Source organism: Lithobates pipiens, unplaced genomic scaffold, assembly GCF_037356315.1.
Source record: "Lithobates pipiens isolate NorthernLeopardFrog02 unplaced genomic scaffold, aLitPip1_a1.2 Scaffold_22, whole genome shotgun sequence".
In the NCBI taxonomy this organism is placed as follows: Eukaryota; Metazoa; Chordata; class Amphibia; order Anura; family Ranidae; genus Lithobates; species Lithobates pipiens.
Window position 1 is genome coordinate 134185652 of NW_027507784.1, and position 27431 is coordinate 134213082.

Consider the following 27431-nt stretch of genomic DNA (forward strand, 5'->3'; position numbering starts at 1 on the left):
AAGAGCTATAAGAAGGCGCGGTGGCCCGGCAGAAGAACCGAAGAGGGGGACAAGTCCCCCGAAGTCGGGAGAAGAGGCCGGCGGCGGGGAGGAAGAAAGCCGGACTCCTCCGCTAGCAAAAGAGCTACAAGAAGATAGCGGAGGAGTCCGGCGAGAAGACCCCCGAAGACGGAAGACCCCCGGAGCTGTGCAATAAAATATTTTAACCCTGTGTTGTGGGTTTTTTTTGTACTTTTTTTCACAGGTGAATGGGTAGGGGTACATTGTACCCCATACTCATTCACATAGGGTGGGGGGCCGGTATCCGGGGGCCCCCTTATTAAAGGGGGCTCCCGGATTCCGATAAGCCCCCCCGCCCGCAGACCCCGACAACCAACGGCCAGGGTTGTCGGGAAGAGGCCCTTGTCCTCATCAACATGGGGACAAGGTGCTTTGGGGTGGGGGGGCCGTGCGGCCCCCCCCTTCCCAAAGGCACCCCCCCATGTTGAGGGCACGCGGCCTGGTACGGTTTAGGAGGGGGGGGCGCTCGCTCGCCCCCCTTTACTGGCCGGCCGGGTAGCGTGCTCGGACAAGGGTCTGTTGTGGACTTAGGGGGTTTCCCTTTAAGTCCATACCAGGCGGTGGGGCCAGCGACGTCTGTCGCGGGCCCCGCCTACCTGGATACCCGCTCGAAATGAGCGGACTTTTCTCCGGGCGGGAAAAGTCCGCTCATTTCAAAAGTTGGGCGGATTGGCACACACACGGGCGGATTGTCCGCCCAAATGCGAGTCCAGCGGACAGTCTTTCCAACATTCCGAAAGACTTAGTCCGCCAGACTGTCCGCTGAAAAAGTCAGCTGAAGCCCACACACACACACGAGCGGACAGTCCGCCCGTGTGTATGCGGCCTAAGAAATTAATTTTAAAAAATACAGTTATTAAAGCAGAACTTTACCCATAACAACTTGATAAAAAGTATGTGGTTTTTGTGGCAAGGAATATACATTGTACATTAATGATTATTCTACCTAAATTGGAGTGTGCTGTAAATTCCCTCCAGCAATGGTCCGTTTTTTTTGTTTGTTTTGTTTTTTGCTGGAGGCTGCCATTTAGCTGAAGCCCAGAGCCCATGAACAGCAGTAAATCGTTTGGTCGTCAGCAGATCTGCCTCCACATTTTCAGCACAGTGCAGCAACTGAGCATGTGCAGAGCAGGGCGAGACAATATATTACTGGATTTGAAACGGTATATGCACTCATGCTATATTTTTTACATAGCTATACCTGCAAGGGGCAAGTCTGAAGGGATTTAGCTGGACTTCATTTTCTGACTAAAGTTCCAAGTAGTAAATGTGTATAGACTATTTTTGGAGAAAAGGGATATTGTTTAGGGTCACTTTAAGCTCACATTATAGCCTTTGCCCATTTAAAAAAAAAAATTGACGGGGGAGGGGATACATGTTTTTGTAGGAAGTGTGCACATTAAAGGATGGACATTGAAAAAAATAAATAAATTGGCTCTACCCATACCCAACACATTCTATTACTATAGTGTAAATGAACTCCCCCTTCCTGCAGTACCTGCAAGTTGCTCTGAGCCAGAGAGTGGTGCAGAAATGCAAGGTTAGAGACATCCTCTTCAATATGGCACATAATCCGTGAAGCCTATTAGGCTGTTAATGATTATCAGTAAAAGGATATAGCAAACTGGGGGAGCCTACTATTTTTTTTTCAAAACTTGCATCTATCCTATGAGTTTCTGCACACCAGATAAAGCCAGTAATCTGTATCTTATGTTCTAACCAGAAGGAACCGTTCCATTTGAACATAAGCCCTAATTTTTATTCCGTCAAAAAGTCATTCAGATAATAATGTCTAAAGAATGGATATGAAAATGTTTTATTTTAGGGTGTTCATGCTATTTATATCTTTGCTTGGTATTCCGATTTTAGTAAGCCAAGATTGTACAAGGACTTGGTGCTCTGTAAATTAATAGTAAGTAACTTATGTGGCCGTTTCTGTACAACGTGCACACACACAGGCCACAGGCAGCATCACAACTGCCGGAGATGACAATCGGTGCCACTTGGGGGAAAGGAAACCTCCTGGGCACCATTTGCCCCCAGCAGGGTGGAGGCGGGGGGGGGGGGGTTATCTATATTAGCTCCTTATTCTATATATAATTATGACCTATCCATGCATGACATAATTATTAATTAGGGTCACCTCTGTATAAAACCTGTATAGCATGTGCAAAAAATTGGAGCTTTTAGAACAGTTTTTTTGCCTTGAATATACAGATAATTATTTAATATGGGTGTACAAAAGGATTATTCCAGTTTCTAAGAGAAAGTCTTCTAATAAAAAAAGTTGCTCTTTGGCCAAGCCCTCTTTTTTAAAGATATCATGGTCTGTATAATCCTTTATGCACAACAGACCTAGAACACCTTCCAACAAGTAGCTCTCTTGACTTAAATTCCAAAAAGTCAGTGTTCATCAAGCAGTTTGGTACTTGGGACAGAAGAGGAAAATATATTTTTGCATTTGGCAGCTCTGTAGTAAACGCATGGTAAATTACCAATTTTAAAAATGGTTTGCAACATAATCTTAAAGCTATAATTTCTTTTTCTGTTTATAAGTATCTGTGAAACAAGCTGTAATCACTCCTTTTACATTTATAAGCAAATGCGACTTGGAAGCAACAGTGAATCACCATAATGAACCTATTAACACATTCGCGAACCATTAATTATTGATTTATTTGTAATTATCCTACAGAATAGTCTTGTTCATTACTTCTCTCGAATACGAGCACAGATTTCTTCCGTCAAAACATAATTTGCAAGTCTTTTATATCACTTGTGGATTATTTCTAATGTCATTTATTTTATTAGTCTCTCTACCATTTAAAGAAAACTAGAAGATGTGTTTTATGCATACCTTGTGTCTGTCTTATAGTATAAAAATCAATTTTTTATAGTTAAAAATTGCACTATACAAACAATAAAATTAAAATTGTTTAAATAAAGCCATAACAATAAACTGAAAAAAAAATCATGTGACAAATGATACTGCACTGCAGATCCATTCAAATAAATTTTAATTAAGCATTTTCTCCATCTTTATCACAAACATTAATGAGCCACTGCAGGCAATAACTAAACACAAATCTATTAAGCTATACGAGAAACGCTAATTTTAAAGCCAAATTCTTATTGTTTTAACCTTTACAAAAGCAGGTCTGGATGCAATACTTACCTCCTCTATGGCGCTTTTTCACACAAACTATCTGAACAGTGTTGGTCCTCTTCCAGGATGAATGAGACCAACCTCATGTGAACCCAGTACCACATGGACATACCCCTTGAAGCTTGCGTCATTACATTGTTCTGGCTCACAGGGGAATGTTACAAAAGACAGTGCTTTTATAATTACGGTAAAAGTTGTTCTCTGCAGCATTCAACACTGCCCATTGCTGGTGGAAGAACAGAACTGGTGGCATGTGACCAATCAAAATATTGCAGAAAGTTGAGATATGTATATAATAAAATGAATGCTAATGGGCCCCATGTAAGGTGCGAGATTGGTCACATCAGAAACTTTGTCATAAATGTTTCTGCATTTTCCATTGCATGCACAGTCAAGATCAGCCGAGGTTATGTTGCAATGATTAGTAGACTTGGTGACTGTAGCCACTGATGATATGTATGTCTTTGTGTCCCTTATCCTTTATGTTTCTCCCTTGTTTGTGTTTATTTAAAGTGGAACGTCAGTCCAAACTTTGTTTTTCATTTTTGGTAGAATGAGGATGGGTAGATGCTCGGGGTTGTACTGCTCACTTCCTGTGAAGGTGATACAATAGGAAAGTAAGAAATCATTGTTGTGTGTCACTAAACAATGAAAGTTCATAATGTATGATCAACGAAAATTCAAATACACTTCTATCTTCCTGGCTTTTGTAGTGGGGTGGCACACAACATTGTGAAGAAGGCAGATTACCAATGTTGTCTAAATCACATGAGCATCTAGGAAAAGTAACCCAGAGCTGGTTTATTTGCTCTGTCCTATTTGCACTTGTGCATAAAGTAGAACTTCCGCACATACATCCTCAATATCGTTTTTTAAAACCCGAAAAATTTGAATGGAATTGAAACCATAAAATGAGATTATCGTCTGTTGTCATTCATTTCAACAACAATCTTCCCAAATGATTATATGTGTATTTAACCACTTCAGCTCTGTAAGATTTACCTCTCTTCATGACCAGGCCATTTTTTTTGCGATACAGCACTGTGTCATTTTAATTAACAATTGCGTGATCGTGCAGCACTGTACCCAAATAAAATGTATGTCCTTTTTTCCCCACAAATAGAACTCACTTTTGGTGGTATTTGATCACAAATAAATGTTTTATCTTTTGCGCTATAAACAAAAAGACTGCCAATTTTGGAAAAAAAGAGAACAATATTTTTTACTGCTATAAAACATATCCCAAAAAAAAGTCTTCATAAGTTTAGGCCAATATGTATTTTGCTATATATGTATGGTAAAAAAAAAAAAAGCGAATATTTATTGGTTTGTGCAAAAGTTATAGCTTCTACATACTATGGGAAATATTTATGGCATTTATTTTTTTCTAGTAACGGCGGCGATCAGCGACTTATAGTGGGACTGTGATACTGTGGCGGACAAACGGGACATTTGACACTTTTTTGGGAACCAGTTACACTAGTACAGTGATCAGCATCTAATCTAGGACATTTGAAAAAAAAAAAAAAAAAAAAAAAAACTCAAAATCGGACTGAAAGGGAAACCTTCTCATATTCTCTAGCCTGGAACAACCTTGCAGGTTCTTTCCACTCAAAGGATCATATCCTTGAGTGAATGATGTACAGGAAAAGACCTATCGTTGTAGACCTCTGTACATCTTATCCTAAACAGACTGGGGTTGTCGAGGTATCTTGATCTGTTCAGAAGTATATATTGACTTTAATAATTCATCAATATCTTCAACTGGAAAAATATACCCAGTTGAGCTACCAGCATCCTCTTCCTCTGATGCAGACTCCTCATCAGATGTATATACTAGATTCTCACCTTCTTCCAGGTCAGAAACATTACATGAATTAATGGTCTCTGTTAGAGATCTAGCTGAGACTGAAGGCTCCTGAGTCATAGGCTTAGAAGTAGAAGGACCTAGCCTGGCAACTCTGTCGTTAAAGGACCGAAAAGAGGCCACTACCTCCTTCATAGAAGTCATGAATTCCTTTAAAGAGGCAGTAGACCCTGCCTTTGACGGAATACACTTTTCACAAAATAGTTTCTTACAACTAGTGGAAAGCTTGGCTCTACAGTTCCCACATTTTTTCTTTACAGGTTTGTCAACCTAGAAAAGAAAAAGACAAAAACCAAAAAGCTTATACAGACCCCCCCCCCCCTGCTTCAGAAGCCCTTTTTCCACAGATAAGGGCTTATCTTGTGGGCAGTATTGGACCCGGATGCCGCCCCTGGCTCAAATCGAGCGGGTGCTCCATCCTCAGTCCTGTCCTCAGACTCCATAGAGGAGAACGAAAGCCGGCTGGTGAGACTCCTCTGACCACCGCTGCACTGCTAAACTAGTCTGGCCTGCGTCTGGCAGACTGTTTCCAAAGCAGTGAGTCCCCTGCATTGTACCCCGCTATGATCATTTAAGAAAACAATGTTGAGGAAGTGTATCATGTCACTTCCAAGACCATCTTGCCACATCACCTGAAGTCCTCCAACGCCATTTTGGTACATCCAACCCAGAGAAGGCACAAGGAAGATGCCTCTCCACACAGTTAGACGCTGGAAAATGGAAGGGAGTTGCTGCTGCTAAACCACCAGGGAGGCAAGTAACCCAACAAATACAGGGGGCCTTTCTCGGTCTATAAACATAGAAAAACAACCCAGACATGGCCACAACAGTCCTGGCTATCACCAACAGAAGAGGGGTCCACCGACCACAGTTACCAGACCTATAAAAAAACAACAAAAATGAAGATGTGCTCTTAGAGGGTCTGGAAACACAAAACAACTGAGGGTCAGAGGAGAGGGAGGTGCCTTTTAAATTGTGTCTGATTTGTGTTTCCTGTAGAGGGTGGAGCCTATCATCTCTCAAGTAGCTGGCCTGGAAGATGAGGGGGGAAAGAATGCTTGTTATACTCACTGTGGAACCTAAGGGGTTAATCCTCTGCATTGCATCCTCTCCAAAACATGTTTGAATAAGACAGAGTAACTGGAGTCAAGCTGCACATGCCAAGTGTGGTGTGTGTAGCTAGAGAATTATTTTATTCCTTGGGAGAGTGCATGTGATCAGCACAGGACCAATCAGCACTGTCCAGGCAGAGGTTCAGGGGCCCTGCATCCTGATAGGACAGCCAGTTCAGTATCAAAACTCCTCCTACAAGCTTCAACCAGGCACTGATAGAAGTCACAAGACTGCTATTTACTGCTAATGAGAAAAGGTATTTTGCAGCTTATATTTACCAAAACGATTACATTTCCATGCTCTGTGTACTATGGGACACCAGATATATTTGATGCAGGGTCCTGGGTTTAGTAACACTTTAAGGTTGACACAATGTCCCTTTTGTTATAGATCCAGTGTTGCGTTTTTCTTCCTTCAGTTTGTCAGCCGCAATTTTCTATGTGGTATAGGTACTAATGCAAATCACACAATGCCAGATGCGGTGGGCATGAAACAGTGGGAGCAACAAGGCATATAAATAACCGGAGGAACTTGACAATGCTAGGTGCAAATGGAGATGTTTCATAGGTAAACAAAGTTCTAAATGAACCTACCCTATTTCTCACTCAAACCACACAGTATTTAATAAAAGGGTCATTTAACCACTTGCTGCCTGCATGCCGTCATATGAAGTCACAGAGTTTGGGTGGTGATATCTAAAAGATGCTTGCAGTTACAGTCATCATTTAGATATAATTCAGATATAATTCCCTGCACCATAATAACAATCATAGTAGCTACTCAGCCGCTTAATCGTTCTTACGGGAGGTCCCCCTCCTCCCTCCAATACTTCTACCAGCTTGCCCGTACAATTGGTGAGCCGGAGAATGAATTGGCCGGCGCCAGAAGTACACTATAGAGAACTTGGTGGGGCAGATGACCCCTGGAAGTCTCTATGACCTTTGGGAAGTCAGGCGCAAGGTTATGACATCACGTCCGGCCTCTGCATTTGAATAAATGCCGCTGCCTTGGCTGGGAAGCAGAGATTTTTTTTTAGGGGGGGGGATTGCCCGCTTCCCAAAGAAAGTGTCAAAATAGGAAAAAAAAAAAAAAAAAAAGTACGAACGTTAGGGTGAGAGCAATAATTCTAGTGCTAGACCTCCTCTGTAACCTGTAAAAAATGTAAAAGCATCTCCTGTGGGAATTTTTAAGTACCCAAGTTTGGCATCATTCCGCGAGTGTGTGCAATTTTAAAGAGTGGCATGTAAGGTATATATTTACTCGGCGTAACATCTTTCATCATCTTTCACATTATGCAAAAAAAAAAAATTGGGCTAACATTACGTATTTTTTTTTTTTTTTTTTTTCGATGCATGAAATTTTTTTTTCTCCCCAAAAAAAAAGGCTTTTGAAAAAATTCTGCACAAATACAGTATCAGATAAACAGTTGCAACAACCACCATTTTATTCCCTAGGATCTCTGCTAAAAACATATATAATGTTTGGTGGTTCCGAGTAATTTTCTAGCAAAAAAAAAAAATGATGATTTTTTACATATAGGTGAGAAGTGTCAGAACTGGCCCGGTAGGCAAGTAGTTAAAATAAAATTCAACCTGCTGTAATCAGTTAAAACATGTATTCAGATTTCTCATAAATTAGTCTAAACATTTTTTTTTACATATAAACCTAAATAGCAACACCATTTACACATTTCAAATACCACCCACATGCCTTCAAATCACATTCTTTCTAGCAGTGACACTACAGTTTATTTTTTTAATTAGGATGACTTTTGCAAATCAATTGTTCTGACAGTTACATTTACAATATGCATTTTTTCCATAGTACCAAGCAGCATAGGAAAGGATAAAATGCACCTTACAGCACTGATTAGAAGGTAGATATAAAATGATGACTAGCTGCCACTTTGTGGCCCCATTAAGACATCATACTTCAGAACAGAGCTTTAAACTAGGAGACCGATTCCTTTAATGCCCTTTTTTATTTACTATGCATAATGGTGCTTAGAATTAAATGAAAAGTTAAAAAAATAAAAATAAATAGAAAAAATATGATTGATAAACTAAAAAGCGAGAAGAGTTGGTAGGAGTCAAACTTCTATTGAACCATTATTATTTATTACTGTAATGCACTCAGGATGCAGCAGTGTTTGGGGGTGGCTGAGAGCAGGCGTGGACTGGGCAGCATGTCGGTCAAAGTGGAAGCTGTCAAATGTCGCGCTGAGCTCTACAAGCCCCTCCTTTAATCAGTCGGTATGGTAAAACCACATGCAGCAGGTTAATTAAATAATACACTTCTAGCAGACCTTGCAAGTCTTACAATACACGTTTGTGTATTGCATGTGCATGTTGCATGTGTTTTGCTCAGGGAACTTTTTTTCAGTTGGAACTCAGATATTACATTTTAATAATGTGGCATTGTTTGCATTAATCCTACCTTTGGATGTCTCTTTCCTACAAGGTTATTTGGGTCCTTCTCTGGGTTATATGAAGCAACCCCTTCCTGTAGGAGCTCCTTCTCTCGAGCCTCTTGAATAGCTTTCTGGGAAGGAATATCTTCCTTCTTGTGTTTGACTTCATCTAGAAAAATATTTAAACAAAAGAGAAAAAATAAAAAGGATAAAACAGAAAGGTAGTGACTTCTTTGAAAATAAAATTCTAGTAAATTTAGACTTAAGACTATTCCTCTTCACTCCTGACTGGTAAGTAGTATAAACAAAATTTTTAAAGGACCACTCTCGTGGACCTTCAAATTTCCTGCTTGAAGTTAATTTGTTCTACTATAGTGGCAAGTAAAAGTGAGCCCCTTGGAATGAACTGGTTTTCTGAAGTAGTTTGCCACAAAGACATGAGATATTAGAATTGTTTGTGTTTAACCACTTACAGACCGGACCATTTTGCTGGTCAAAGACCAGACCACTTTTTGCGATTCGGCACTGCGTTGCTTTAACTGACAATTGCGCGGTCGTGCGACGTGGCTTCCCAAACAAAATTGACGTCCTTTTTTCCCCACAAATGGAGCTTTTTGGTGGTATTTGATCACCCCTGCGGTTTTTATTTTTTGCGCTATAAACAAAAATAGAGCGACAATTTTGAAAAAAACGCATTATTTTTTACTTTTTGTTATAATAAATATCCCCCAAAAATATATCAAAAAACATTTTTTTCCCTCAGTTTAGGCCGATACGTATTCTTCTACATATTTTTGGTAAAAAAAAAAAATTGCAATGAGCGATTATTGATTGGTTTGCGCAAAAGTTATAGCATTTACAAAATAGGGATAGTTTTATAGCATTTTTATTAATAATTTTTTATTATTATTTTTTTTACTAGTAATGGCGGCGATCAGCGATTTTTATTGTGACTGCGACATTGTGGGGGACCCATCGGACATTTTTGACACATTTTTGGGACCATTGTCATTTATACAGTAATCACTGCTATATAAATGCAGTGATTCCTGTGTAAATGACACTGGCAGTGAAGGGGTTAACCAGTGGGTGGCAGTGTAGGGGTTAAGTGTTCCTAGGGGTGTGTTACTGTGGGGGGTTGGGCTTTCATTTAGTGAACACTAATCTCTGCTCCAATCACATGGAGCAGAGATCAATGTCACTAGTTGCTAGGCAGAATGGAGAAATGCTGTTTACACGGCATTTCCTCCATTCAGCCGTCCCGTGAGACGATCGCGGGTATGCCCGCGGCGATCGAGTCCGCGGGTCCCGCAACCGGACTCACGGGGGTCCCGACCGATGGCAGGGCGGCATTGAAGATTGGACGTACCTGTACGCCAATATGCCTGCCCGTGCCATTCTGTCGACGTACATCGTCGTGCGCTGGTCGGGAACCGGTTAATCAGCTTAAGCACATCGAGTTTGTCTATTGTTGCGACTTATATCAGTGGTCATCGACCCTGTCCTGAGGGCCCACTAACAGGCCAGGTTTTATGTATTACCTTGGGGAGATGCAGGCTAGAATACTACAATCACTGAGCAGCAAATTATATCACCGGTGATGTATTTCAGTTATCTTGCAAACCTGGCCTGTTAGTGGGCCCTGAGGACAGGGTTGACGACCACTGACTTAGGTGAGTATCAGACCACATTTTATGGCAAATTGCTGCTGCTGCAAAAAAAAAAAAATGTTAATTTCAAGAGGTTCACATAGTTCTTGCCATTGTATATGCATGAATTTGTGCTGCATTCATTTTTCTTTTCTATTAGTTTTATATGGGTAATATGTTCCCCTCTTAGAAAACTAGCAAAAAATGTCCATTAAGGAGTTTCCACAACTACCCTTATTTGTCCAGATAAAACTATTGTCACTACCAGTCTCCTGAATTTGTGCCCTCATCCTTTTCACCAAATTATAAATCAAATCAAAAACAAAAGCTGTGGCATTAAATTCTTTTTGCCCATCCTCCCCTTACCCATTCCTAAATTTACTATGGAACTAACAACTACCACCACAATCAGCTGATACAACTGCACTCTTATTTCCTTTTTGGTGCTAAAGCTCTTGACACTGTTGGCACTTCTTTGTCTTGTTCTTGTTTTTAAGAATACAGGTCCAACTGATTGGAAATAGTACAGTAGATGGGGGGGGGGGGGGGGGGTAAATGGCCAAAAAGTTGGAGGGGCTTTTAAACTAGGGGGCGGGGATCAGAGGAAGTAATAGACAACAGTGAGCGAAAGTCAGAGAGTACCAAGAGGCATTGTTGGTAATATTATACCTAAACCCTGGGTGAGTGGCAAAACAGAATCACAGCCACTAATAAGGAAATAATTTGCACCTGTACAAAACTGAGAGGCGTGTTCATAAATGCCAGGAGCCTAGCTAACAAAATGGAAGAATTGGAGCTGCTGTAACTCAAGGAGGATTTTGACTTTGTGGGTATATAAAAAAAACTTGGTTTGACAGCTCAAATCATTGGTCAGAGTCTATCCAGGGGTATTAATTGTATCGGAGGAACAGGGAGGGTAGAAGAGGAGGGGTTTGCCTGTATATCAAAAATGATTTGTTAGTGAGCGTGAGGCACGACATTGCAAAATAGGAAAAGTGGGGAGGTGGAGTCCCTGTGGGTGAAGCATCAAAAGGGAAGAGACAAGTAGGGTTGGTAAACTATTTAGGATAACTAACCTCAACACATGTTTGTTGCCTCAGCAACTATACCCTTTACGTGTATATCACGTATTATATCTAATCTTGTTTGTACAGTAAGTGCTTTTGTAAACTACGGTGTGCATCATTTTTTCTGGTTATTAAACCTCAAACATTTAATATTTAAAAAAAAAAAAAGTCATTCAAGTTGAATCCTTGTTTGCTCTTCTCTAGTAAGTAGTACAAATGCTTTATTCATACAGTAAAGCTGTCCAATATTGCCTATACTGTAAAGCAGGGATATGCAATTAGCGGACCTTCAGCTGTTCCAGAACTACAAGTCCCATGAGGCATAGCAAGACTGACAGCGACAAGCATGACACCCAGAGGCATGATGGAACTTGTAGTTTAGCAACAGCAGGAGGTCCGCTAATTGCATATCCCTGCTGTAAAGCTTTCCTGTATTACATATTGAGCTAATAGTATAGTATAGAGCAAAAATAAAACTTCCTAAATTGGCTTTTGTATATATTTTCAAACAAAACATGAATATTACAAAAAAAAAAAAAAAAAAAAAAAAAAAAAGATCTATAAATTTAAATTTATTTATAAATCTATAAGCTCAACATATCTACATGAAGTCCAAACAGGTTGTTTAATTACCCTTTTTTTTTTTTTTCAAAACTACCTGTTAAAAACCTTAAAGGAATTTCTGAAACAATGAAAATCCCCTTACCAAAAAAAGGGAAGGGATCTACAACCCCTCCAGCCTGTGCACTCTGGGAATGCGATATTAAAAAATATAGTATATAACAGTGCAATGTGACAAAATTTATATATATATATATATATATATATATATATATATATATACACACACACACACACACACACGCACATATATATATATATATATATATATATTTATTTATTAATAATACAAGCAGCAAGTAGCAAAGTACAAGGCCTCAAAAATGCAAAGGAAACAATTATGATTTCATACTGCGCTAAACAGACAAATGTGTATAAGTAAATGTCCATAAACCACCAGCAAACAAATAATCACCACAAATGTGACAGTAGTGTCTAATTTTGAAAAAATAATGGTTAAAAAATGAAGTGTCTTCAAAAGGTGCGTTTCCTTCCACCAACTTCTAGGTAAGTATCCTACTCATCAAAGGGAACCGACACCCATGACAAGTAGTCAAAACCAGCAAAGCAGATAAGTCTCCAGAAACATCGGTTTAGGAAATGGCACGACCACCAAGTGCACATGGTACATAGATCAAGAAGAAAGAACAGGGCTCCTCAGGGTGCAATACCATTAAAAAGATTTAATTAATTAAACTACAAGTTGCACTTACAAACATAAGATCAAATCACGCTCATAGGAAATGGCAGGGACGTCATCCGCGTTCCAACAAATGGTGGAAGTGACGTGGCGCATATCACGGGACCCAAAGCGTTTTGTCAGCAACGTCTGATGTCATGTGCAACATGTAAAATTATCCCTGATGAGGCCAGATGTTGCTGGCATCATCAGCAGGGATCACATGAATTTCGATCCATGCATGGACAAGGCTGAAAGAGGAACAATCACTCATTGGATGGTTTCATACAGTAGGGGTAAAGCCTAAGCTTGGGCTATATTTATTTTGAAGCCCAAGCCAATATTCGGTCCAACTTGTTTTCAGTTAAAGGAGTTGTAAAATGTGTGTTTATGCTGCTTTGTATGGCTATTATTTCTGCACTCCTGATCGCGGAGACCTTTAATAGTTTACTTCAGGCACTATCTACCCTGGAATTAGACACAAATTCAACACTTGCAAATTCCTCTTTGATCACATGGATGCTATTACTGCAATATATAAAGATGTCACTATGTTAATTATTTTAATTCATTGTGGCCAATAGTTTTAAAGGGATTTTAACAAAATTGCAGATTATCCCGATTTCTTCATGGATACCCCTTTTTGTGATAGCTACTGCTTTGAACAATAGTAAATAATCTTTAAGGCTAGTCATACCCTATTTGCCCACTAACGGTTTGAATTAAGATCAGCAGTAACCAGCTGAGATTTGAACCGTGTATGGCCAGCCTAACACACAATTGGTTGGTGCAAATACAGATGAGGACTGGTCTGGGGGAGTAACACCCCCCTGGGCCAGTAGTAATAAAATATATAAAGTGGAGATACTTCACCATTCAGACATTGATTAAAGTGGGAGCTACAATCAGTGCCATGTTAGGCATTATAAAGGTGTCTGCTCCCCATTCACACCTGTGATCCAGGCTTCAGCACCAACTTGATTTGCAAGATTTCAAACAACTGATTGCAGAAAACAGCAAGAATAGCAGATACTGGAAGATGTGAAAAGACAAGTTGCAATAAACTTTGTTCTTTTGGAACACCGATGTTTCACCATGCCCATCAATCACTGCAGCACCACCAGCACACGTTATGTTGGTACAATGTCTTAGCCACTCATTCTCTACCATAAAAAAGTCTATTTGATAGACTTGAGACTTGTGTTTGCCTCTCAAGTCATGGTTTCTAGTCCTCTCCTGATGAGCAGCCTAAATTTTGTAAAGGCCTAATACTATTAAACCATGTGTGATATCTAGAAGAGCAATGTGGACTCTAACACAGATTCATCTTCATCCATACAACACACAATGCAGTCATCAGTACAACAGACCCTGACAGACTGTAACAGGCGTACCAAAGCACCATCCACGTGGCCAATTTATGAACTGGCAAAGCAAGACTTCCCTGCTTGTACTTTCACACATCCTGAAAGAATTAGGAGATGAACAGCTTGATATGTTTAATCAACACCAGCTATAGCAGTTTTTATGTCAAATCAATTGCACTGTTTGATCCTTTCCTTGAAACGGTTTGTGCAGACAAAATTGTATCTGGCAAATAGGAATAACACTAATAAAGCAATAGAAAGCCTGGGGCATTTAAGAATGAAATTTTATTTGTGGAGCGTGTTGTAGTCACTGTATGAAAAATTACTGAGTATTAAAGAAAAAAAAAAAAAGGTGCTATCTGAGTAAACTGTTGGTTTGGTACAGCAGGGTTTCTGAATGATGGTAGAACAACTTATCAGGAGGTAAAATATTGTCTTTTCCTACAGCAAAGCCACAGAGGGTGGCTCATGATATCAAAGGGCTAAACTTATATTTTTCTTTATTTAACAGCTATAAACTCCCAGTACATTTTCTTTATTTAAAAAATATGTTTCCCCATTCGGTTTACTGCTATTTAGCCTTTGATAATACATTCAAAGAGATTAAATGTTAGTACCTGAAGGGCTGAAAATGATAATGGAAGAGTCTGTGTATGGGATATAAGAGGGCTTTTAATTTTGCAATAGTTAATGTGTTACTAAACCCAGCCCCCTGCATTCACAATATCTAGTCTCCCACAGTACACATAATATGGAAATGCAATTATTTTAGTAAATACAAACTGCTAAATACCTTTTCTCATCAGCAGTATATAGCAGTCTTATGACTTCTATGAGTGTCTGGTTAAAGCTTGTAGGGGGGAGTTTTCATTCTCCGCTGACCGTCCTATGAGGCTGCAGGACCCCTGAACCTCTGTCTGGACATTGCTGATTGGCCCTGTGTTGATCACATGCACCCTCCCAAGAAAAAAAAATGCTCTAGCAATACACACCACACTGAGTATGTGCAGAGTGCCTCCAAGGCTCTGTACTATCAGGAGATGGATTGGGGACTGTGGAAGAACTGAGAAGCCAGGCTCAAACAGCCTTTTTACACAATGCAGAGGATTAACCTCTTAGGTTCCACAGTGAGTGTAACCACTGCATATACAGAACAAGATCATATTTTCTTGTATTAGCAGCTGCTGCTCATACCTCATTACTGAGGAAAGAGCTCAGCTCCTATAATATAATCGGAGCCAAGAGAAGCAGCAGATGATGTGAATATTTACTCCCTACTGACTGCTGGTGTGAATGAATTGTGTGTCAACAAAATTATAATCATAGCCACAAAGCTGTGTGCTTCTTATTTCCATAACATCCAGTAGGAAATACAAAATAAAATGGAACTTAAATCCGACTGCTCTGGAGTTCTTCCTTAAAGAGGAGGAGTTTCCATTTGAAAAAATAAAAAATAAAAAAATTAAAAATGACAAATACTGCAGCTGCTGACTTTTAATAATCGGATAGTTACCTGTTCCAGGGTCCATCGATGTGGGGGGGGGGTCGAAACTCCACTGGTCCCCCCCCTCCGCTCGGCGGAGCTGGCATTGCAACTGTGGCCATCCGGCTGTAAGGCTGTGCATGCACAAGCAGCGGGCGCACGCCGTGATTGGCTGCACAGTCATCTGGGACCCGTCACATGTCCCAGATGACTGACAGGAGGGAGGGGGCAGAGCTGAGCCCTTCCTGCGCCAAGGGGAAGTGATGTCACCAGCCCAGGCACTGAAGGAGGCAGACTACGAGGGACCCCCTAGCAACAGGCATTTAGAGGTAAGTTAAAACATTTTTTTTTCCAAATGTTTATTTTTTAATTTTGTTAGGAATTTTAATCATTTTTTTTGTGTGCAACACCACTTTAACTACTAGAATTTAATTCGATATGTGGTTGCATATACTGTAGGGTCATACAACAACAACATTATGTACTAACACAAGGGTCAGAAGAGTAAATAAGAAAGAGAAGATTTTAATGCACTACTGAGCAAGACCCCACCCCATCTGCTGTAATACTGAATGCATTGCATTCGAGTCATATTTGATACATTTCAACTATCTGAACATAAACTTGCCTTTACAAACAAGAAATAAAAAATGATTTTGTAAACATAAAACAAAGTAGGTTCTGCCAAAGTTTTCTTTTTCTCCTACATTCCTACAGGACTCAATGTTTGCTGCGCATTACCAAATAGAGACATGGCCAGCGGGGACTTTGAGCTCATTATTCATCCATGTGAGTAGCAGTATGCAAGCTGTGTCAAGGGGCACTGGTTGCCATTCAGCAAGAATACGCTCACCGTGGTTTGTGTTAAGGCATAATGATATAAAAAATGTTTAAACAACATGGATCTGACAGTGCTGCCTTGCCTTATGATTAGTTTTGTAATCAATGTAGGAAAATTGCTTCATGGAAATGCAGAGCAGCACGACATTCAAGCTCTCTTCTGCGTGTGATAGAGACAGTATTTGTACTAGAAAAAAATACTAATTACTGTCATGCCTCTAGCTAATGATGTAGGGTCAACATTCATCTAATCATATTCTTTATAGTTAAAGTAGTCCTAGACTCAGGTTTCAACATAAAGACATGGCAGACTGACAACTCATGGGGCCTCCAGGCAATGAGAGATGATGGGGCCCTCGGGCTTTAGAGATGGCCACCACGCGGCCGTCTGTGATGCAACATGAATGTGGGCATACCCATGCGGATTGGAGGGGCACCAAGCTCGGCGACATGCAAAGTGGCAGGAGACTTAGAGCCGGTGACCCAGTAAATTAACCAGAAGCCTCTCATGGGCAGTGCCACCTTAACAGCATCATGGGCCTCTGGGCAAAATACTGCACTGGGACCCCTTCCAGGCAGATGATGATTTGCGGCATGCATAGTGCACCATGGCGAACAATGGGCATGGCCAGTGGGAGAGTCTTAAAGGAGGATTGAACAGAATTTCCATCTGCTGTAAACTATGCAAACATACCACAGTCCTTGTACCCATATAATTCTAAATGACTGTCCCAACTGATAATTTCACAGACACAAATAAATCTCAGTCAATGGATCATTTGTTTAAAATAAATGTTTGCATTATATATGTTTTTATGTACAAAAAAAAGCATATATCTTTGGCTTACTGAGGCAACCTTACATACGAATTTAATTAAAACCAGCAAACTATGTAGAGAGTGCTTTACTGTAAGAGCGACAAAGATGTGGAATTCCCTTCCACAGGCGGTGGTCTCAGCAGGGAGCTTCAATAGTTTCAAAAAACTATTAGATAAGCACCTGAATAACCATAAAACACAGGGATATACAAGGTAATACTGACATATAATCACACACATAGGTTGGACTTGATGGACTTGTGTCTTTTTTCAGCCTCACCTACTATGCAACTATGTAGCTGTTGAGACAGTGAACATCTTGGTACAGTATAATGTACAGAGTACGTGGGTAAGTAATAAACAAAACATATAGGAGTACAGCACTCAGGATGAGCACCACACTCACATCAGAGTCATCCCTTACTTCAAAGTCCCAACATTCTCCTTATACATGACAGTCTGCAGAGTGCCACCCTCCATCAGAGCCCCCCAGTGTGCCACCCTCCATCAGAGCCCCCCCAGTGTGCCACCCTCCATCAGAGCCCCCCCAGTGTGCCACCTTACGACAGAGAAACCAGTGTGTCACGCTATGCCAGAGCTCCCCAGAGTCCCACCTTATGGTAGAGCAACCAGTGTGCCACCCTAGGTCAGAGACCCCAGTGTCACCTTCCATCAGTGTCCCCTCACATACACACGCCTTTGCACTTTAGTGCTTGGTGTGGTAGGCAGCTGGCAGGAAAAGGCTTTTAAAAAAAAAAAAAATCCACATGTTGCGGGCTCTGAACTGCTCAAGCGAGTCATAGAGCCAGCGGAATAGTGAACTGCTGTGGTTGGCCTCAGACCTGGCAGTGGGGCATGTGAATAAAAGTCATGCTTGATGTGTGCCATGATGTCACTGCACAGGTGTGTACCCAGATCTGCACTGCTGCCTGATCCGAGGCTGAGCTCAGCAGTGCACCATTCAAATGGCCCCGAATGGCAACAAGTGGATTTTTCACGGGCATGGGATTGTTAAGAGCGACTTCTTTTGAGCAGCAGTGGGCACACATTGATCATACAGTATACACACACACACACACACACACACACACACACACACACAGTATACACCAGTGGTGGCTGGTGCTCAACATTTTTTGGGGGGGGCACAAACTGGGAAAAATTCAGAAAAATACTGACAAAAAAAAACATCAATTGCAGCTTCACTGTGCCCATGAACACAGCCACTCTGTCCATCAATTGCAGCCACTGACCCCCCGGCGGCATTTAACCAGCACCCCGACTGCCCGCTCATTGTGTGACCGGCACTTACCCCATCTTGGTGGCAGGTCAGGAAGCGGAGGACAGTGACGAGCTGTGGGATGGGCAGCAGGTCAGGCGGGGGCTCCTGTGTCCTCCATGCTTCCACCTCTTCTTACCTCCTGCTAGGCGTTCAATATGAGCGCCTGTCCTTTCAGCCAATCAGGTCATGGTCATTAGACCCACGCTTCCTGATTGACGGAGTGGCGGTTCAGTGTTAGAAAAGTAAATATTAATTTTCTTTTCTAACATACCTGGGTGGACTTAGAGCTCAATGCTCTGCGCTCCACATATTTTGAAGCCTATTAGAGCTTATGGCTCTAATCAGGTACATCAAAAAAACACCCTCCCCCGCTGTAATTCAGGTGCCCAATGTCTGAAAAGGGTAGCATGAAGAGTGGGTGGCGGTGGCCATGGATAGATTTATGCTATGCATGAATCTATCCATTATTCATATAGGAAGTGGTGTGGAGAAAGGAGGCAGTGCCTGGGTGCCCCTAATGGACAGGCCGCCACTGGTATACACACACACACACACACACACACACACACACACTATACATACAGTATACATACATACAGTATACATACATACAGTATACATACATACACACATACACCAGCACTTTTCACCCACAAATCTGCCGGATAGAACACACTGCTGCCCCCATCTCCTGGCATGCTGGTACTTGTAGTGCCCAAGTAGCTCCTAGACATTGGATGTGGTAATGCAGGAGAGGAGGAGACTGTGCCTGTGTACTGGAGAGCAGGTAATAAGTAGGGAGGTGTAACAGGGATTGGGGGAGAAGTTCAGGATATGTCATTCCCACTGAAGCAGTGCACTTCTTACACACAGAACATTGATCTAACAGCAGTCTAAGAGACCGAAGGAGTCCTGCCAGAGAAAACACAGACCCCCCCCCCACTAGGGTAAGCACTGACAAGAATACATTTTATTCAGCTCAGCCAGCTTACCTTGTATCAGACTCCAGTCTGTCCCACACTGCAGGCTGTCCCCCTCCTCCCTCTCCTGTCCTCCAGCTGTTGGCATCTCCTACTCCTATGTCAAAGAAGCTGCGCTGGAGAAAGGGGCATGTACACTATGCTCCGATTGGCTGAGGAGGCAATGGAGAGGCGGGGCAGCTATAATCTTGAGATTTGGACAGCAAAAGCATGTCGTAGTGGCAATTTCAGGGAATGATGTAAAAATACTAAAGTTTTTTACAAACTGTTCCTGCTTTTAATGAGGCTGACAAACCTGATGGGGCCTCTTAGTGGCCCTGAGCCCTCGGGCAGTACCTAAGTGCTCGAATGGTCAGTCCGTCCCTGCATAAAGATATGTTAACAGTCTTACTGGAAGAGATAAAGACTTATATACGAGCTGAAGTGGTCAAAATTTCCTTAGAATCTGCTTCTACAGGTACTCTACTATTCTGCTCATTACCAAAGATGGCATTTGAACATGTGATTTCAGTATAAAAGGGTGGAGGGCAGTGGCAGCAAGTGGATTGTTTGTTGCCCCCCCCCCCGCCCCGGTAGGTCCTGCACTTATGCCATCTAGGATCTAGGTTGTGGGCAGTGGCTTCACCCTGGTGCTTCATGGGGGCTTTCCCTGTGTCCCCTCCCTCCTCCTCCTCCTCAGTGGCCAATAGGATCGCTTCTCCTCTGGGCCAATTGGGTGACGGGTCTCAAGACCCGCTTACTGATTGGCCGGGAAGAGAATCAGGAAGACAATAGCGATTATTAATTCACTATTGTCACACCACTGGGTTGGCTTGAGCCCATACTTTTTTGAAGCCTATTAGAGCCTCTGGCTGTAATAACGCGCTTCTAATAAATAAATAAAATTAAAAACCCTATTGGAATCAATGCATCCAACGCCCTGCATGTATATTAGAGGGCCAGATGCATGGATTAGAGGGCTGGTGCCCCTGCACCCTTATGGATGGGCCACCACTGGTGGAGGGGCAGAATTCAGACTGGCTAATCGTCTACATCAGCAAAGATAGTTTGACCAAATTCAGGCGTCTGAGGCACAGTTTTATCATCTCTGTCCACCCACCTTAATAATAAAGTGATGAAATTCAACTGGTATCTTAAGGCTGGGACACATGGGTCGAATATTGGCCAGTTCAACAGAAATCAACTGGCATTCGGCCAGTGTGTACATCAGCCTGTCTGGCTTCTATCAAACGTGCATGCTGGAAATCAAGCAGTCGATTGGATGCCAATCAGCGCTCGCACCATCAGCAGCCGGGGTGTTCTGGCAGGGTTGCAGTCCCCCTGTCAAAGCACAATAGCTCAGCGAGGAGACCACTGTACTAACATCTCTGCAGGGTTGAGCAGAAAAGAAAAAGAAAACCTGTGTGTGCAGACTTCTGAAAACAAAAACAATTAATCACGTACTATAAGAATGAAATGACATTTCTAGGGGCATTTTGTGAATTGAAACTATGGAAGTACTGTATGAGCCAAACAAGATTAGCAGTCTATAAAAATCACACAGACTTGCCTAAATATGCACCTAAATGACTAAATACATTAAATACTTTGTCACAACTTCAGTTGCTTCTCTAACTGTTGTGTGAAAAAGGGAAGATCTTCACTCAGGGCCACCAGCCTACTTATTTGTACTAGCTTGGGGGGGGGGGGGGGGGTGCTTCCTTGCCCCTCTGGCCATGCCTACATTACAGATAACATAAAATATCTTTGGGTTGAGCAGGGGCCGGGTTAACTCCCTAGCCAAATCTTTGCTAAAGTTCAGAACCATCCCCAACGTGGCTGGGAAAGACTATGTTCAGGTTTTAAGGCATGATATTGCTTGAAATGGACTATATACAGTACATTCTCCTTATCCATTAGAGCAGGGGTCTCCAAACTTTCTGAACAAAGGGCCAGTTTACTGCTCTTCAGACGAGGAGGCCAGACTGTGGCTGGGAGTAGAAAATGCCTTGGCGTCAATGCGAGAAAAAAAAAATGACCCACCATTGATACTAGTGGGAGGAATATTGCCCCACTGTTGGTATTAGGGGAAGTGCGTCCCATCATTGGTGTCAGTGGGAGGAATAGTGCCCTGCAGTTGGTGTCAGTGGGAGGAATAGTGCCCCATCGTTGGGGTCAGTGGGAAGAATAGTGCCCCATCGTTGGGGTCAGTGGGAAGAATAGTGCCCCATTGTAGGGGTCAGTAGTAGGAATAGTACCCTATCATTGGTATCCGTGACAGGAATTCTGCCCTGTTGGTGTAGTAGGAATAGTGCCTTGTATCAGTAGGGGGGGGGGGGGGGGAAGTGTCCCAAGGGCCTGATTAAATCCAGTCAAGGGCCACATCAAGCCCCTGGGCCATATTTTGGAGGCAGCTGCATTAGAGGGTTCTATGCTTTCTAAAGGATTTTCCATAGACCTGCATGGGCAAATTTAGATCAATAACAATAATGTCTAGGCAAAAAAAATAGGTTCATCCCGTCACTGGGACATCAAACCTTTCCCTGATCCATCAAGAGAAAGAAATTCTTTATGGGCCTCATGTTTAAAATTTGGCAAAAGCTTGGTTTGTGTATTGGACACAGCACACACACATTTTAGCTGCCATTTTTGAGAAATATGCCAGAAAATTACCATTTACCTAGTTGCTTTATTAACAAATACATTTATTATTTAGCTCTAATATGTGAGTGTTTATGTATATACATATATCTTCACAAGAAATGAGACAGACCAACAGGTAGAATGATGTTCTGTTTTGTGAAATGTGTTCACATGCACTACCTTTTTTCACAGGAAGCTCAATTTTATGACCAGATTCCAAATTTCTTAGTGTAGCTTGCAGACCAGTCACCTGGAACAAAAGAATAAAATATATAGAAGGCTTTGTACAAAAATCGTAATTGAAAAATCACACAATTTCAAGCAGCAGTCTGTCGTCCTCACTCTTCTTTTTCTCTGCATGAAACTGCAGGCGTTTGGCAATAAAATGCACAAGAATGAGAGGAAGACTTCCCTATGATATATTGCTGCCATGATTATACCCATATTCTAATCTTGGCTCAAATTGAACATCTCACTATGTCCCTAATTTACTAGGATGAGAAGCTTCTGGGAATCAAATTCACAGCAAGACAACTGAATTGGAACTTGCCTTCAGGAATAACACATTACCATGCTTCTGACAGACTTGTCTATTTGAATGTATCATAATATAAGAATTTCTGTTTTCCAAAAAGGCATTCCTAATCTAATATTTTTCATAGGAAACTTGATAGTAAAATATGACTCAGAAACCAGTGATTTGTGATTTGACACTTCAAATTCTAGAGTAGTTTTAGAGAACTACAAAGAATACAGTTATGAAACACACTCTAGCATCTCCACAGGGTGCTATTTGGGTTCCTTAAAGTGATTGTACACCCAAAAAACAAAACCTGAATGACAAAAGGCTAAATTCAAAATGCTAACCATAACATAGAAAGCCATCCACAACATCGCCCCCATCTACATAACCAACTTCATCTTCAGATATCGCCCAAATCAAATCATTCTCTGCAGCTATTACCTTTTGTATCACCATCCCCTCCCTTTAGAATGTAAGCTCTATGAGCATGGCCCTCCTGTACCTTTTGTATTGAACTGTACTGTAATAGTGTTGTCCCCCCCTATACATTGTAAAGCGCTGCGTAAACTGTTGGCGCTATATAAATCGTGTATTATAATAATAATAATAATAATAATAATAATAATAATAATAATAATAGAGCTAGTATGTATAGCATGCTAGCTCATTATGAATTACTTACCTGAGATCGAAGCCCCCGCAGCCACCCTCGTACACCGCTCCAGAGGCAGACATCGCTCCTGGAGTTACTTCCGGGTATCACGGGCTCCGGCGCTGTGACTGGCCGGAGCCGCGATGTCACTTCCGTGCATGAGCGCGGGAGCTGTGGGTAACAGCACACTCAACCAGCCATTGCTTCAGTACGCATGTGCTGATGACATCGGCACATGCAAATACAGGGGATATCTCCTAAACCACTCAGGTTTAGGAGATACGGTATCCAGGGTAGCTACAGGTAAGCCTTATTATAGGCTTACCTGTAGCAAAAAGTGTGTTGTAAGGGTTTACAACCACTTTAAAGTAGACCTTTAGCATTTTTTTTTACATGTTGGATAGAGTAAGGGAGGGTTATAACCCCGGTGAGGGTTTTTTTTTGCCATCTGTGTCATACTGGAGAAATTGCCCTCACTTTCTGTCCCATATCATAACAGGAAGTCTGTGGAAATCCCTCAAATGTGAGGGAATCCCTGGTTGTCACCAGGGTCTCCAGAACTATTGTCCTCATTGGAAAAAAATCCCCTCTATTGCCGTTATGGGGATGACCCAAAATTTGGGATTTTTTTTGTTCACTGATAACAGTAAATATGATGAATAGGGTAAATCGGGAGCACCGATGGCAATAAAAACCTGATAGGTGTTCTATTAAAGTGGTTGTTAACTGTTACAGACCGCTTTTTACTACAGGTAAGCCCATAATAAGGCTTACCTATAGCTACCCCAGATATTTCCTAAACCTGCATGGTTTAGGAGATATCCCCTGTATCAGCATGTGCCAACCTCATTGGCATGTTCGTGCTGTTGCTTAAGCTAGCGTGCCGTCACCAGCGGCTCCTGCGTGCATGGAAAAAAAAACATGCGTCTTTAAACCGACTTCTGTTCTGTATAGAAAAATAATTACAGGAGCCAGCATACATATTCAGCTTCTTTTCAAAGCACCCTGAATACGCCAAAGCAGACAGAGCTCTATAATGCAATTTGCAATCAGAGCTTGCAGGGACCCCATTCAGCATTAACCACTTCTACCTCTGCTCTATCTTGTTTTTGGACCACAAACATAACCTATGGTTCCACTAGCCAATAGGAAAAACACAAAGGACAAGAATACATGGTAACAATGGAAGATTTGGTTTATAGTGTGCCCTGGAGGTCTGTGGCTCTCAGGGTTCTCAGAGAAGAAGATGAATATGTGTTCAGGTACTGGCTAAACAAAAAAGATTTACATTTAGTCTTGAGAGGTGAAAACCTGGCTTTCTTTGTTTATTTAAAAATAAGGTAATGGGCAGTGTGAAGAAAACCATAGTAACCCAAATTTCGAATTGAACAAGCTTAAAAGTCATTGTTCCACTGACCTCTAGAGCAGCCTTTTATAACCAGGGTGCCTTCGGGTTTCTTCAGGGGTGCCTTGGAAAAATGCTTAAAAATTGCCCAAAAATTGCATACAAGCCAGTGGGTAGATCAAGGCTTCCTTTTAGTTAAACAAAGTCCCAGGATTTCATTGTGCACCATTACAACCTTCTAGCAGCCAGCGTCCCAACAACCAATGACATCACCAGTTGATAATGAAGACTTTGGGCACCTGCACAGCATCCTTGTTTGCCCCTCCTCTGTCCATCTGCATCAACACTGGGGTCACATAATCTTGGCTACACTGGCCTCTACAGGTCCCTCTGTTGCACATAATTTGTACATTTACATATGGTATTACACAAATGCATTAGACTAATCACATTGTCCTCAATTGCTCTCTGCATAAGACCACAGTAAATAGCTATAACACATCAAAACTAGAGAAAACAAAAGGCCAAAAAAAAAAGTCATCCATAGTAACTTGGTCACTGCTCACAGTGTTCAGATTTCAAATTTAATAGGAAAAAAAATGAATCGAATTGGTTATTATGGGCAACAGCTTCACTTTAATTCCTATCCTGTTTTTTAAACAGGATCCACTTTTATTCATGTTTAGCACAGCTAGAAGTGTGTTTTGCTGTTCCTATATTATGGGTATTATGGAGTATGTATTTAAAGTTAAATTTATATTTTAGGATTACTTCTAATAAACTAAAACTATGAAGCTCTATTATGTCAGTAGGGAAAAATACATGTCCATCAAATATGTTGTGTTTGGGAGCACTGTGCATTGGAATAACTAAAGCATTTTTGTACAGACATTATTATAATAATGCAAAATGCTAACAAAAAATGAATAAAACAAAGCTAATGAGAGACCTGGGAGAACTGTAAGAGCAACTCTGGACACATGAATAAGAATGGATGACAAGGGAAGAAAAAAAAAAAAAAACGAGGTTGATCAGTGAACTAAAGGTTCTGATTGGGAATATATCTGAATGCTAAAGGAGATAAAGATGCCAGATTGTTTAAGGCTTTAGTGGAACAAGGTATCTGAACTCTATCCAGTGATCTATGTGGAGCTAGAGCAGAGACTGCTATAGAGAAGCATAATTATGCAATGAAAGGTGTATTAGCTAAAATACAGGCTTAATACAGACTCTTTGTATGTAATAGAAGATAAGGGTGTTACAATAGTCAAGGCCTGATATTATTAGAGCATGACCCAGTGTTATATATGCATCATGCATGACAAAAAGGATGGATGTGAGAAGTTCTTTAAGGATAGTAGATCATTTTTAGAGTATGAGCACGTGGGGATGTATCAATATTCATTGTTCTGGCAAGCAAGGATGCAGATTTAAAAGGTAAGAAAGAACTTTAGATCAATTAATAATATACTTTCAATTAACACAAAAACAGAACAAATATATTCAGGCTTCTGCTTCAAAAAAAGAGCAGCGAGGTTAAGAGAAGACAGTAGTTTGAAGAGCATTTGCATATTTTAGGATTGCTTTACAGGTGTACATATAAAGCAATGTGATGAGAGACTGAAAATATAAATTATTTACATTTATTTTATATAAAAATTACTTTTTCAGCAGCACCAAACAGAGAAAATTATATATTTAACATAAAAAAAAAATGTTAGGGCAACATTGTAAGTTGATCATAGGTGGTATTGCAGGTCCACAAGTCTAGCTATATTGTGGCAGTGTGCCATAGATGACCTCTTTAACAGCTCTTTGAACCATCTGTTTTGTATGGTTATGCATTTGTGGTTTGCAGTTTTGTCTCTACAGCTTATATGTCTGTGTACTGGACTGAATTATACCATGTTGCTTTGCTTATGTTTGGATCTTTTAAAAGCATTACTTGATTTTTTGAATATCCTGAATTTTTTTTCCAACATCATCACATATGGACAGGCTATGTCATTCCATGTGGATGACACCTGGGTCAAATTTCCTAACATATTTGTTTTCACTAAACACACCATCAGTGGACAAAAATGCGAAACTTAACAATCTGGCACATGAAGTGTGGTATATGCATCACAGAGGATGGAAGCATGGATTACAAACCCTACAAGAAAGTACATATTTTGAACACAGAAGATGGAGTGTTCAAGAACTGTGACAAGGCAATGAAGGACCTCACCAGATCAATAAAAAACACAAAAATGTGGCAATACTGACTTACTGAAACACACATTGACAAATAAATGTGGGAACTTTACAACTCGGGAGTAACTACATAAGAAAAACATTCCTTTAACAGTTTTCTCTGTGTGTTGAGGCCATTTGCTATTCACAAGTGCCCCCATCATTTTTTACTCTTTTTTTCCCCCTCCTTGTCTTGCTCATTTCCTCTCCTCCCATCCTCAGCAATTCCCATTCACTAGCACCAACCCCCATCCATACATCTGCTCCTATTACCACACCTTTTCAATGTATCAATTCTTCCATTGCGGTTTATTAAAAAAAAAAAAAGAAAAAAAAAAAAGCTATGGAGGTGATGTCCTAATGAAACAACATTCGTATAACAGAGAGAAGGGCCTGCAACACAGCTCTAAATGAACACCTTGCCTTATGTGCATGACAGGTAAATGATGGATCCTGAATTTTGGCGATTGGACTTCCCATAAGGAAAATCAACCATCAGATTAATTAAGTTACTTGAGTGATAAAAAGAAAATGTTGGTTACACACATAAATTGGCAAAAAAGATACTTGCTTTCTACCACTAGACTTCCATGAAAGCGAGGGTTCTAGAAGTGGCTGCTTCTAGAACCCTCACTGCTCCAAGGTATTAACC

At 41.0% G+C, this 27431-nt stretch overlaps 1 protein-coding gene across 1 annotated transcript in view; it reads right to left on the minus strand.

Moving 5' to 3' along the window:
* SPAG16 (sperm associated antigen 16) overlaps positions 1–27431 on the minus strand; it is a 1450443-nt gene that overhangs the window by 1296234 nt on the left and 126778 nt on the right. Inside the window, exons 8-9 of the mRNA XM_077448331.1 lie at positions 22205–22274; positions 8643–8785 (exon numbers count right to left, since the gene is read on the minus strand). Of these exons, the coding sequence (XP_077304457.1) occupies positions 8643–8785; positions 22205–22274 (213 nt within the window). The remainder of the gene's footprint in view (positions 1–8642; positions 8786–22204; positions 22275–27431) is intronic.